Source organism: Trachypithecus francoisi, unplaced genomic scaffold (genome assembly GCF_009764315.1).
Source record: "Trachypithecus francoisi isolate TF-2019V2 unplaced genomic scaffold, Tfra_2.0 Lachesis_group4, whole genome shotgun sequence".
Taxonomy (NCBI): Eukaryota; Metazoa; Chordata; class Mammalia; order Primates; family Cercopithecidae; genus Trachypithecus; species Trachypithecus francoisi.
This window is the reverse complement of record NW_022681469.1, coordinates 116,130,545-116,144,757: the sequence shown is the minus strand read 5'-3', so window position 1 is coordinate 116,144,757 and position 14,213 is coordinate 116,130,545. Positions and strand designations below refer to the sequence as shown.

Sequence of the window (14,213 nt, the reverse complement as noted above, 5' to 3'; positions counted from 1 at the left end):
ACCCTCCGGGCTGGTGGGTGCGGAGAACGCAGGAGGCGCTGCATCCGCTGCTAAGCGTGGCCCTGCCGCTGTTCCCCGGCCGCCAGGGCCTCCAGCTGTCCTTCCGCGCGCCCACCCGCACCGTCGGTGAGCCCCAGCCTCGGTCCCGCGATTCCTGCCCTGTGCCCGCTCCCTCCCCGTCCCGCGTTGGTGCCTCGCCACCCACACTGGCCTTTGGCCACCGCGCCAGCCCTGAACTCTGTCCCCGCCGATCCCCGCGGGCGGAAGGGAGAGAAGGAGGAAGGGAGGGGAGGGGGCGGACCGGGGATCCCAGCCCCGATCGCCTCCGGTCCCGCCCGCTGTGAGGGCGGCGATTCCGGTGCAGCAGAGCCCCCAGCCCAGCCCGGCCCAGGTGGACTCGCTGCAAGCACGCTACGTGGAGCGACTCACGCAGCTCTTCGAGGCGCACAAGGCGCGCTATGGTGTCTCCGCCGACAGGCACCTGGTCCTCACCTAGGCGCGCCCCACCGCCTGGCCTCGCCTGTACCCTGGGTGACTGCGGGTGGGGGAGTGAAATTAAAGACTGGCCGCGGGGCGCGGTGGCTCACCCCTGTAATCCCAGCACTTTGAGAGGCGGAGGCGGGTGGATCACTTGAGGTCAGGAGTTCGAGACCTGCCTGGCCATCATGGTGAAACCCCGTCTCTATTAAAAATACAAAAAAAAAAAAAAAAAAAGTAGCCAGATGTGGTGGGGCGCCTGTAATCCCAGCTACTCGGGAGGCTGAGGCAGGAGAATCGTTTGAACCCAGGAGACGGAGGTTGCAGTGAGCCGAGATCGAGCCACTGCACTCCAGCCTGGGTGACAGAGTGAGACTCCATCTCAAAAAAAGAAAAAGAAGAAGAAAAAAGAAAAAAATTAAAGGTGGGAAACAGACCTACAGCCTATGTGTGTGTATTTGCACAGCGGGGGAGGTCCAGGCAGGGGTGATGACCTTGAAATTCCTGGAGATGTGGACCAGGCCCTGCCCCCTAACTAGAGGTCAAATAGTCTCAGCAGGGCTCCTGGCCCCTGCCAGCGCCTGGGACCCAATGGGTGGGCTAGCCAGATCACTCTTGTCCACTCCAACATCAATTCCTGGGACACTCAGGTGTCACCTCTCCCTTGCACACCCTTTACGCCTCCCAGCCCCACCCAGCAGCCAGCCCAGGCTGGTGACTGACAGGAAGTTCAAAGATCAGGCTGAGAAAAAACCCGGAGACATCTGGGGCTCTGAATCCAAAGGTCTCCCCACTCACATACCTGGGGACACACGCTACTCCGGGAGGTGATTTGCGACTTAGCCAGGACCCCAAGGTTGGGCTACTGTACGGAGAAAGTCTGCCCAGGTCCACATCCGAGCCTTCATCGTTTGTCCTCCGGGTTCTGGGGTCCTGCTGGAAGAGGGGAGCTTCTGCAATGGGAGTTGCCACAGCCCCATCGCCCCCCACCACCTCCAAAACCCTACAGAAGCAGCATCTAGAAGCAGTGGGCGCCTACCAATATGTGCTCACTTTCCTCTTCATGGGTGAGAGCAGGGGAGGCACGGGTGCCTGGGGTCTGCCAGGGGAGTAGGCCTTGGAGGGAGAGTGGCTGGGCTGCTGGCTTGCATGCCTAAGGACAATGACCAGGTGACTGGTCTGGGAGAGGGCCAGAGGAGATAGCTGGTTGTTCTGAAGGGGAGGAAGGGAAGGGAGCAGCTGGAGAGAATGATGGAGTTTCAGAAGTGAACTCTTTTCTTCCTCACCCTTCACCCAGGCCCTTTCTTCTCCCTTCTTGTCTTCGTCCTCCTCTTCACATCACTCTGGACCTTCTCTGTTGTTTACTTGGTGTGGCTCTACGTGGACTGGGACACACCCAACCAAGGTGAGCTCCGGACGGGGGCCCAGGTAGCCAGAAATGGTGGGGACATGGGGGGTAAGGGGAAGTGGCTCCAGGGGTTCTTCCACCAGTATCTCATTGTCTGCAGGTGGAAGGCGTTCGGAGTGGATAAGGAACCACGCAATTTGGAGACAACTAAGGGATTATTATCCTGTCAAGGTGATGGGTCACCCTGAAGAAACACTGCTTCCTCCTTCTCCCCATCTCCCACACCTAGGAGCCCTTCCCTGTGCTGGGGCCTGAGCTCCCCACTGCCTAAGCTCAGGCAGGGGACAGGGAATGGATGGTAGTTTTTTGTTTGTTTGTTTGTTTTGTTTTGTTTTTGAGAGGAAGTCTCGCTCTGTCACCCAGGCTGGAGTCCAGTGGCGTGATCTCGACTCACTGCAAGCTCCGCCTCCCGGGTTCATGCCATTCTCCTGCCTCAGCCTCCCGAATAGCTGGGACTACAGGCGCCCGCCACCATGCGCGGCTAATTTTTTTGCATTTTTAGTAGAGACGGGGTTTCACCATGGTAGCCAGGATGGTCTCGATCTCCTGACCTCGTGATCCGCCTGCCTTGGCCTCCCAAAGTGCTGGGATTACAGGCATAAGCCACCACACCCAGCCTTGTTTTAAGACCGAGTCTCCTTCTGTTGCCGAGTCTGGAGGGTAGTGGTGCAATCTCAGCTCATTCCACCCTCCACCTCCTGGGTTCAAGCTATTCTCATGCCTCAGCCTCCCTAGTAGCTGGGATTATAGGCGCCCGCCACCATGCCTGGCTAATTTTTGTAGTTTTAGTAGAGACAGGGTTTCAACATGTTGGCCAGGCTGGTCCCAAACTCCTGGCCTCAAGTGATCCAGCTGCCTTGGCTTCCCAAAGTGCTGGGATTACAGCCATGAGCCACCGCGCCTGGCCTGGGAGTGGATGATGTTCAAGAGCGGGCCCTTGGTGGGGCACCATGGCTCATACCTATAATCCCAGCACTTTAGGAGGCTGAGGTGGGAGGATCGCTTGAGCCCAGGAGTTAGAGGCTGCAGTGAGCCATGACTGCACCACTGTACTCCAGCCTGAGCAACAGAGTGAGACCCTGTCTCTAAAAATAAAAAATAAAAATAAAAAGAGGCTGGGTGCGGTGGTTCAAGCCTATAATCCCAGCACTTTGGGAGGCCAAGGTGGGCAGATCACAAGGTCAGGAGTTCAAGACCAACCTGGCCAACATGGTGAAACTGCGTCTCTACTAAAAATACAAAAATTAGCTGGGCATGGTGGCACGTGCCTGCAATTGCAACTACTCAGGAGGCTGAGGCAGGAGAATAGCTTGAACCGGGACCCAGAGGTGGAGGTTGCAGTGAGCCGAACTCACACCACTGCACCCCAACCTAGGCTACAGAGTGAGACTCTGTCTCAAAAAAAACAAAAACAAAAACAAAAAACCTGGGCCCTTGACCCTATCCGAAGAAACTTTAACTCGGAACTCTGTTGGGGTGGAGGGCCCCTCTTTTCAACCGGTGTCTTGCCTTCCATCCTCCCTTCATCCTGCTCAACACCCCAAAGCTGGTGAAAACGGCAGAGCTGCCCCCGGATCAGAACTACGTGCTAGGCGCCCACCCTCATGGGATCATGTGTACAGGCTTCCTCTGTAATTTCTCCACCGAGAGCAATGGCTTCTCCCAGCTCTTCCCAGGGCTCCGGCCCTGGTTGGCCGTGCTGGCTGGCCTCTTCTACCTCCCGGTCTATCGCGACTACATCATGTCTTTTGGTGAGCCAAATGGGATGAGGCGACTCCTAACCAGATGTTCCCCAGCCCCTCTGGAACCCCCCCCCCCTCCCGCCAGCATAATAAGTTCCCCACGCAGGACAGGGGCCAGCCTGAGCATTGGCCAGACTTGCAGTGAGAATTTGGGTAGGTTCCCTGCCTTGGAGATGGGGATAGGGGGCTTTAAACTAAAGGCTGGGTGAGGGGCGGGGGTGCCGTGGAGGCAGATGATGACTACTTTCCACCTCCTCCTGCCCACAGGACTCTGTCCCGTAAGCCGCCAGAGCCTGGACTTCATCCTGTCCCAGCCCCAGCTCGGGCAGGCCGTGGTCATCATGGTGGGGGGTGCGCACGAGGCCCTGTATTCAGTCCCCGGGGAGCACTGCCTCACGCTCCAGAAGCGCAAAGGCTTCGTGCGCCTGGCGCTGAGACACGGGTGAGTGCGCGGGCAGGCCCCACCTGAGTCAGTTCTCTGCTGGTTTATGCCCTCTCTCAGTCCCCAGACATCTAGGTCCCTGCAGGGGACATCTGGGTGCCCAGAGACCAGCGCCGTGCCCTGCACCGAGGCCCACGTGGGCTCTCCAGGGCATGACTCCATGCCAAACATGGGGTCTGCTTACCCCAGCCTCCCTTCCACCTCCGTGGAGACAAAACCATAATGCAAATAGCAGGGCCCTCGGGCTCAGAAGCCCTGTCTTCCCTCTGTGACCCCATCTCAAAAGCAAAACCTTGTGCTTGTTTCCTTTTTTGTTACTGTTGTTGAGAGGGAGTCTGGCTCTGTCGCCCAGGCTGGAGTGCAATGGCGTGGTCTCGGCTCACTTCAACCTCCGCCTCCCGGGTTCAAGTGATTCTCCTGCCTCAGCCTCCAGAGTAGCTGGGACTACAGGCGCCCACCACCACACCGAGCTAATTTTTATATTTTTAATAGAGATGGGGTTTCACCATTTTGGTCAGGCTGGTCTCGAACTCCTGACCCCAAGTGATCCGCCCACCTCAGCCTCCCAAAGTGCTGGGATTATAGGCATGAGCCACCATGCCCGGCCAGACTTGTTTCTTTACTTGTGAAGAGGGCTGATACCTACCTTACCACAATGTTGTTATTGCAAAGACTGAAAGAGAAAATGACTATGAGAAGGCCCACTACACAATTCAAGAAGAGTGAGTCCTGGCTGGGTGTGGTGGTTCACACCTGCAATCCCAGTGCTTTGGGAGGCCAAGGCAAGAAGATCTCTTGAAGCCAGGAGTTCAAGACCAGCCTGGGCAATGTAGGGAGACCTCATTCTCTAAAAAAAAAAAAAAAAAAATTAGCCACGTGTGCACGCCTGAAGTTTCAGCTACTCGGGAGGCTGAGGTGGGAAGATGACTTAAGCCAAGCAGGTTGAGACTGCATCAAGCTATGATTGTACCACTGCCCTCCAGCCTGGGCAAGAGAGCAAGGCCTTGTCTCTTTTTTAAAAATTTAATTTATGTATTTATTTTAAATTTTCTAATTTTTAATTTTTTTAATTTTTGGAGATGGAGTCTCACTCTGTTATCCAGGCTTGAGTGCAATGATGTGATCTTGGCTCACTGCAACCTCTACCTCCTGAGTTCAAGCAGTTCTCCTGTCTCAGCCTCCCAAGTACCTGGGACTACAGGTGCACATCACCACGTCGGTTAATTTTTGTATTTTGAGTAGAGATGGGGTTTCACCATATTGGTCAGGGTGGTCTTGAACTCCTGACCTCAGGTGATACACCCAGCTGGGCCTCCCAAAGTGTTGGGATTACAGGCATGAGCCACCGCGTCTAGCTATTTATTTATTTATTTATTTTTATTTTTTATTTTTTGAGACGGAGTCTCACTCTGTCGCCTGGGCTGGAGTGCAGTGGCCGGATCTCAGCTCACTGCAAGCTCCGCCTCCTGGGTTTACGCTATTCTCCTGCCTCAGCCTCCTGAGTAGCTGGGACTACAGGCGCCCACCACCTCGCCCGGCTAGTTTTTTGTATATATATATATATATATTTTTTTTTTTTTTTTTTTTGAGACAGAGTCTTGCTCTGCCACCCAGGCTGGAGTGCAGTGGCCGGATCTCAGCTCACTGCAAGCTCCGCCTCCCGGGTTTACACCATTCTCCTGCCTCAGCCTCCCGAGTAGCTGGGACTACAGGCGCCCGCCTCGTCGCCCGGCTAGTTTTTTGTATTTTTAAGTAGAGACAGGGTTTCACCGTATTAGCCAGGATGGTCTCGATCTCCTGACCTCGTGATCCGCCCGTCTCGGCCTCCCAAAGTGCTGGGATTACAGGCTTGAGCCACCGCGCCCGGCCCCTTTTTGTATTTTTTAGTAGAGACGGGGTTTCACCATGTTAGCCAGGGTGGTCTCGATCTCCTGACCTCGTGATCCACCCGTCTCAGCCTCCCAAAGTGCTGGGATTATAGCTATTTATTTTTTGAGAAAGAGTCTCACTCTGTCCAGACTGAAGTGCAGTGGTGCGATCTTGGCTCACTGCAACCTCTGCCTCCCAGGTTCAAGCGATTCTTGTACCTCAGCCTCTGTAGTAGCTGGAATTACAGGTACGCACCTCCACACCTGGCTAAGTTTTATATTTTTGCAGAGACAGGGGTTTCACTATGTTGGCCAGGCTGGTCTCCAACTCCTGACCTCAAATGATCCTCCCCTCGGCCTCCCAAAGTGCTGGGATTACAGTTGTGGTTAGTCACAAAACCCTCTCTCTAAAACAAAGAAAAAGAACAAGAAAGAAATGTGAGTCTTATCTTCTAGATTTTTCTTTGTAGCCATAGTCATATGCTTTGAATGGCCCTGGAAGGTAGCATCTGGACGTAGTGGGAGGGACTTGCAGCCCCTGGGGGTGCCCATCTCGGAGCAGTCCAGCAGCCTGAGCCGCCTCTTCTCTCTTGCTCCTTCCCAGGGCGTCCCTGGTGCCCGTGTACTCCTTTGGGGAGAATGACATCTTTAGACTTAAGGCTTTTGCCACAGGCTCCTGGCAGCATTGGTGCCAGCTCACCTTCAAGAAGCTCATGGGCTTCTCTCCTTGCATCTTCTGGGGTCGTGGTCTCTTCTCAGCTACCTCCTGGGGCCTGCTGCCCTTTGCTGTGCCCATCACCACTGTGGGTGAGTGCCCACCTCTGGGGGGATAGCCACCAGCCGCTGAGTGGGTATCAGGGACCCCTCGCCCACCTATGTCTCCCTCTCCCTGCAGTGGGCCGCCCCATCCCGGTCCCCCAGCGCCTCCGCCCCACCGAGGAGGAAGTCAATCACTATCATGCCCTCTACATGAAGGCCCTGGAGCAGCTCTTTGAGGAGCACAAGGAAAGCTGTGGGGTCCCCGCTTCCACCTGCCTCACCTTCATCTAGGCCTGGCCGCAGCCTTATGCTGAGCCCCTGAGCCTAAGGTACTGAGATCTCCATCCACTGTGGACTCCATGCCTCCAATAAAAGGTAGTTCTGGGCCCAGCGCAGTGCCTCACGCCTGTAATCCCAGCACTTTGGGAGGCCGAGAAGGGAGGATCGCTTGAGCCCAGGAGTTGAAGACCAGCCTGGGCAACATAGTGAGACTTCATTTCTACAAAAATTAAAAAATAATATTGCTAATTAGCCAGCCATGGTGGCATGTGCCTGTGATCCCAGCTACTTGGGAGGCTGAGGCGGACTTGCTTGAACCCGGGAGATGGAGGTTGCAGTGAGCTGAGATCGCACCACTGTACTCCAGCCTGGGCAACACAGCAAGACTCAATCTTGAAAAAAAAAAAAAAGAGTTGTTAAAGCTATAGTAGGCTGGGTGTGGTGGCTCATGCCCGTAATCCCAACACTTTGGGAAGCCGAGGCAGGTGGATCACCTGAGGTCAGGAGTACAAGACCATCCTGGCCAACATGGCAAAACCCCCTCTTTACTAAAAATACAAAAAGTAGCCGGGCATAGTGGCTCATGCCTATAATCCCAGCTACTCAGGAGGCTGAGGCAGGAGAATCGCTTGAACCCAAGAAGCAGAGGTTGCAGTGAGCTGAGATCGCACCACTGCACTCCAGTCTGGGCAACAGAGCGAGATTCCATCTCAAAAAAAAAAAAAAAAAAAAGTTGTTAAATCTATAATCATTCTGGAAGTGAACATGGCCAGGCATGACTCGCCCCCATCCTGATGTGCTGCAAAGCTGCTGCCTTAGATCGGGTATCAGGACCCTGAACTGTCCTCCCAGTGAGAGTTCAGTCTGCAGCATGACCTTGGACAAGCCTCTTCCTTTTGCCTGTTTACTTCTTTGTCCGTAAATAAAGGCATCTGCTTAGCAAAGAGCTGTTGGGCATTGAGGTGGAGTTAGGAGGGAGGATCTGTGGAGGGGCAGTCTTTGAAGAGTGGGCAGGATTTAGGTGGAGGTGAAGTTAGGGTAGATGGCGGAATTCCAAGAGCTAAAGGTAAGAGCAGTCAAGGACACTTAACAGGACGGGGAAATGGTACCATCGCCAGTGAAGGAAAGATAGAGTTAAGAACACAGCTCACGGCCAGGCGCTGTGGCTCATGCCTATAATCCCAGCACTTTGGGAGGCTGAGGCAGGTGGATCATGAGGTCAAGAGATCAAGATCATCCTGGACAACATGGTGGAACCACATCTCTACTAAAAATACAAAAATTGGCTGGGCATGGTGGTGCTCTCCTGTAGTCTCAGCTACTCAGGAGGCTGAGGCAGGAGAATCGCTTGAACCCTGGTGGCAGAAGTTGCAGTGAGCCAAGATCATATCACTGTACTCTAGCCTAGCCAATAGAGTGAGACTCTTTTTTTTTTTTTTTTTTTTTGAGACGGAGTCTCACTCTGTCGCCGGGGCTGGAGTGCAGTGGCCGGATCTCAGCTCACTGCAAGCTCCGCCTCCCGGGTTCACGCCATTCTCCTGCCTCAGCCTCCCGAGTAGCTGGGACTACAGGCGCCCACCACCTCGCCCGGCTAGTTTTTTGTATTTTTTTAGTAGAGACGGGGTTTCACCGTGTTAGCCAGGATGGTCTTGATCTCCTGACCTCGTGATCCGCCCGTCTCGGCCTCCCAAAGTGCTGGGATTACAGGCTTGAGCCACCGCGCCCGGCCTAGAGTGAGACTCTTAAAAAAAAAAAAAAAAAAAAAAAAGACAGCATTCTTTTTTTTCTTTCTTTCTTTTTTGCTCAGTATTTGAGTTTAGCATTTGGCTCAAAATTACAGATGGTTTTGAAGATTAAATGAAGATTAAATCTTAATTAAGATCTAAAGATTTAGAACAAAGACTGGCACAAAATAGGAGCCAGTCAGCGTTTGTGTCATCATCCTCACCACTATCATCCTTATAGGCATGGTACTGGTAAAGTGAGGGGGTGAGACTAAATGGTCTAAGAGCCCTGGTATGGCCAGACATGGTGGCTCATGCCTGTAATTCCAGCATGTTGGGAGGCTGAGGTGGGAGAATCACTTGAGCTCAGGAGTTTGAGATCAGCTTCAGCAACACAGTGAAACCCCATGTCTATGAAAAATACTAGAAATTAGGGCCAGGTGCGGTGGCTTATGCCTGTAATCCCAGCACTTTGGGAGGCCAAGGCGGGAGGATCAACTGAGGTCGGGAGTTCCACACCAGCCTGACTAACATGGAGAAACCCAGTCTCTACTAAAAATACAATATTAAATGGTCGTGGTGGTACACGCCTGTAGACCCAGCTACTCACGATGCTAAGGCGGGAGAATTGCTTGAACCCAGGAGAGGGAGGTTGTGATGAGCCAAGATCACGCCATTGCACTCCAGCCTGGGCAACAAGAGCGAAACTCCAGCTAAAAAACAAAACAAACAAACAAACAAAAAAAAAACGAAGAAAGAAAGAAAAGAAAAAAGAAAAACACTAGAAATTAGCCAGGTGTGGTGGCTTATGATTGTCATCCCAGCTACTTGGGAGGCAGAGATGGGAGACTCTCTTGAGCCTAGGAGGTCAAGGCTGCAGTGAGCTGAGATCGTGCCGCTGTACTCCAGCCTGGGTAACAAAGCGAGATCCGTCTCAAACAAACAAACAAAAAGAGCCCTGGGGTGGTCACAGTATCCTCCGACTTTGGTCGATCCTATTTGCTGGCTGGCTTTGTGTATTCAGGACTTCATCAAGAATAACTCATTGGAATGTAATTGGAATGTCCTGTACTTGCGTCCACCATCCTATAAAATTTATTTGTGGGAAGAACTTTCTCTTTATTGGATGAAAATCTGGGCAGTCCCATGACTTCCCTGGGTCATTCTCAGATAATAAGTTCTACATTCATTTTAAGTTGGAGCATAGAAATGTTTCGTTCAGGCCAGGCACGGTGGCTCATGCCTGTAAGCCCAGCACTTTAGGAGGCCGAGGCAGGAGGATCACCTGAGACCAGGAGTTCAAGACCAGCCTGGCCAACAACATAGTGAAACCCAGTCTCTACCAAAAATACAAAAATTAGCTGGGCATAGTGGTGGGTGTCTCTAATCCCAGTTACTCTGGAGGCTGGGGCAGGAGAATCGCTTCAACCCAGAGGCAGAGGTTGCAGTGAGCCAAGATAGCACCATTGCACTCCAGCCTGGGCGACAGAGTGAGACTCTGTCAAAAAATAAAAATAAATCAGCTCTGGGTTTGAGTAACCTCAGCCTGGATACCCTTGGAGTACAGGCAGGCCTCGACGTGGCCACTTGTCCTTCCCTCTTTCCTGCTGTGGGAGCATTCAACCAGTCACAATCCGGCCAATAGATTTCTCTAGTGGGCACATTTTCCAGACACTGAGGATGGGCTGGGTGTGGTAGTACTCATCTGTCATCCCAGAGTTTGAGAGGCCAAGGTGGGAGGATCGCTTGAGGCCAGGAGTTACAGGCTGAGTCAAGACTGCACCACAGCATTCCAGCCTGGACAACAGAGCACAATCCTGTCTTTTAAAAAAGAGGAAGAAGCAGCAGCGTTCGCAGCGTTATGAGCTCAGCCTGTCGCTTTCTTTCAGGGCTATTCTCTCCTGCCATCCTCCATGTGGCCACCAGAGGGCGGTCTCTACACAGAAGGCAAATCTGTCTCTCTTCCTTGAAGTCCTTGGGAGGAGCTAGCCAGACTCCGCCTACAGGCTGGGTCCAAGGTGCGGCCCCACCCAGAGCAGGCGACCCGGAGCTGCTTGTTCTTGCAAAGCTGGCTGTGTTTCAGCCCTGGGCGTTACTCAGGCTGTCCCCTCCCACCTGAGGGACCCAGCCCCTCTTATCTTTCAAGACTCAGTTTAGGTTCCATTTCCAAGACACCTTCCCCAACCTGCCAACCTGCCGGGCTGGTCCAGGGCCCTCCTCGCCATCCGCATAGCTCTGCTTAAAGATCTGTCACAGGCGGGGCGCAGTGGCTCAAGCCTGTAATCCCAGCACTTTGGAAGGCCGAGACGGGCAGATCACGAGGTCAGGAGATCGAGACCATCCTGGCTAATACGGTGAAACCCCGTCTCTACTAAAAAAATATAAAAAACTAGCCGGGCGAGGTAGCGGGCGCTTGTAGTCCCAGCTACTCGGGAGGCTGAGGCAGGAGAATGGCATAAACCCAGGAGGCAGAGCTTGCAGGGAGCTGAGATCTGGCCACTGCACTCCAGCCTGGGCGACAGAGCGAGACTCCGTCTCAAAAAAAAAAAAAAAAGATCTATCACGACCTTCTCCAGCCTGGCCAACATGGCGAAAACCCATCTATACTAAAAATACAAAAATTAGCTGGGCATAGTGACAGGTGCCCGTGATCCCAGCGACTTGGAAGGCTGAGGCAGGAGAACCATTTGAACCCAGGAGGCGAAGGTTGCAGTGAGCAGAGATTGTGCCACTGCACTCCAGCCTGGATGACAGAGTGAGACTCCATTAAAAAAAAAAAAATCTATCACGACTTTCTGTGCTTTTTGGTTGTTTTGCTATTTTGTTTTTTTGACACAGAGTCTAGCTCTGTCACCCAGGCTGGAGTGCAGTGGTTCCACCATTTTGCCCAGGCTGGTCTTCAATTCCTGGGCTGGAGCAATCCTCCCTCCTTGGCCTCCCAAAGTGCTGGGATTACAGGTGTGAGCCACCGCACCTGGCCCTCTGTGTTGCTTTGAAGCAGCAATTTGTCCAAAAATTAAATAACTTGAGCATCAATAAGAAAGGCAATTTCAGGCTGGGCGCGGTGGCTCACGCTTGTAATCCCAGCACTTTGTGAGGCCAAGGCGGGCGGATCATGAGGTCAAGAGATCGAGACCATCCTGGCCAACATGGTGAAACCCCGTCTCTACTGAAAATACAAAAATTAGCTGGGTGTGGTGGTGTGTGCCTGTAGTCTCAGCTACTCAGAAGGCTGAGGCAGGAGAATCACTTGAACCCAGGAGGCGGAGGTTGCAGTGAGCCGAGATTGTGCCATTGCACTCCAGCCTGGCGACAGAACAAGACTCCATCTGAAAAAAAAAAAAAAGAAAGAAAGGCAACTGCATTGGATTGAAGCACATTAAACATGCTTCAATCCATGGGTTCTTTTTTTTTGAGACGGAGTCTGGCTCTGTTGCCCAGGCTGGAGTGCAGTGGCACAATGTCGGCTCACTGCAACCTCCACCTCCTGGGTTCAAGCAATTCTCCTGCCTCAGCCTCCCAAGTAGCTGGGACTACGGGGGTGTGCCACCACACCCAGATAATTTTGTTTTGTTGTTGTTTTTTGTGGAGACGGGGTTTCACCATGTTGGCCAGGCTGGTCTCGAATTCCTGGCCTCAAGTGATCCACCTGCCTTGGCCTCCCAAAGTGCTGGGATTACAAGAGTAAGCTACCGTGCCCGGCCAACAAGAGTGAAGAGGCTGACCAACATGGCAAAACCCCATCTCTACTAAAAATACAAAATTAGCTGGGTGTGGTGGCGCATGCCTGGAATGCCAGCTACTTGGGAGGCTGAGGCAGGAGAATCACTTGAACCCGAGAGGCGGAAGTTGCAGTGAGCCGAGGTCGCGCCATTGCACTCCAGCCTGGACAAGAGCGAAACTCCGTCTCAAAAAATCTCTCTCTCTCTCTCAAAGTTTTGGAATCTGGGACGTCCAAGATCAAAGCACCAGCTGAAATGGCGTCTGGAGAGGGTTCACTTCATCGCAGGTGTCATCTTCTCGCCCTAACCTCACACGGAGAAGGGAGGAGGGTCTCTCTCAGGTCTCTTTTTTAAGGGCACTGTGCTATTATCTATATATCCATTTATAGATCCTATATATGGGTCTGAGGTTCTTGGCTCATAACTCCCAAAGCGCTTGTTATTTCCTAAGTAACTAAAACAATCAGCCCTTCTCTTGTTAGAGTAGTTGGCCTATGTCCTCAATTCCCAAAGCAACTTCGGAACAGCCTCAGAGCAATAAAAGTGAAAGACGGTCTTTTGTTAGAACGTGGGGGCACTTTTGAGCTCAGAAGCAGGCTTCAGAAAACACAATCTCTCTGTCTCTGACCTCCTCCTGGCCTCCTCTCTCCTGCTCCTTTTTCTCACCTAGGCAGGCCATAGAAACTAAAAATATACTGGAATCTTCCCCCGCCGTTCTGTCTGAAGCTGGTTATTAAGAGATGCTCTGACCTACCTTGTCCGCTTGTGGGTTATGAGACCCTCATTTCAGAAGGGGTCCTGCCCCATTCCCTGGAGGAAGGAGCACTACACAGAGAGAGGCCGAGGAGAATCTGAACAGACAGGCCTGGCTGGGTTTTCCCACTCGGTCTGTTAGTATTAGGTCGTACCCCTTTTGTCCAATCACATTTCTTTCTTTCTTTTTTTTTTTTTTTTTTTGAGACAGAGTTTTGCTCTTGTGTTGCCCAGGCTGGAGTGCAATGGCGTTATCTCAGCTCACCACCACCTCCGCCTCCCAGGTTCAAGCAATTCTTCTGCCCCAGCCTCCCGAGTAGCTGGGATTACAGGCATGTGCCACCACACCCGGCTAATTTTGTATTTTTAGTAGAGACGGGGTTTCGCCATGTTGGTCAGGCTGGTCTTGAACTCCCGACCTCTAGTGATCCGCCCACCTCGGCCTCCCAAAGTGCTGGGATTACAGGTGTGAGCCACCGCGCCCGGCTTTCAGTCACATTTCCACACAGGTGTCAATCATGCCTATTCAAGGAAGCCCCTATAAAAGGCCCAAGAGGACTGGGTTTGGTGAGCTTCTGGATAGGTGAAAATGTGGAGGTTCTTGGAGGGTGGTGCACGCTGGGAGGACATGGAGTTCCAAACCCCACTCCCCGTTCCTCACCTTAGGCACATCTTCAACTGTATAGTTTTGTTTTCTTTTCTCTGAGACAGGGTCTCACTCTATCACCCAGGCTGAAATGTAGCCTCCGCTTCCCGGGTTCAGGTAATCCTTGTGCCTCAGCCTCCCAAGTAGCTGGGATTACAGGCATGTGCCACCACGTCTGGTTTATATATATATATATATTTTTTTTTTTTTTTTGAGACGGAGTCTCGCTCTGTCACCCAGGCTGGAGTGCAGTGGCGAGATCTCAGCTCACTGTAAGCTCCGCCTCCCGGGTTTACGCCATTCTCCTGCCTCAGCCTCCCGAGTAGCTGGGACTACAGGCGCCTGCCACCTCGCCCGGCTAGTTTTTGTATTTTTTAGTAGAGACTGGGTTTC

General features: G+C 52.8%; 1 protein-coding gene across 1 annotated transcript; it reads left to right on the top strand.

Annotated features, from left to right (window-relative positions):
* The first annotated feature begins 865 nt into the window (after positions 1-865).
* On the top strand, positions 866-7,204 carry MOGAT3 (monoacylglycerol O-acyltransferase 3). The gene is made up of 7 exons (XM_033192838.1): positions 866-1,544; positions 1,775-1,882; positions 1,986-2,056; positions 3,432-3,636; positions 3,895-4,069; positions 6,542-6,744; positions 6,833-7,204. Exons 1-7 carry the CDS (start codon positions 1,436-1,438, stop codon positions 6,985-6,987), a joined length of 1,026 nt encoding a protein of 341 aa, XP_033048729.1. The 5' UTR covers positions 866-1,435; the 3' UTR covers positions 6,988-7,204.
* Positions 7,205-14,213: the final 7,009 nt, after the last annotated feature.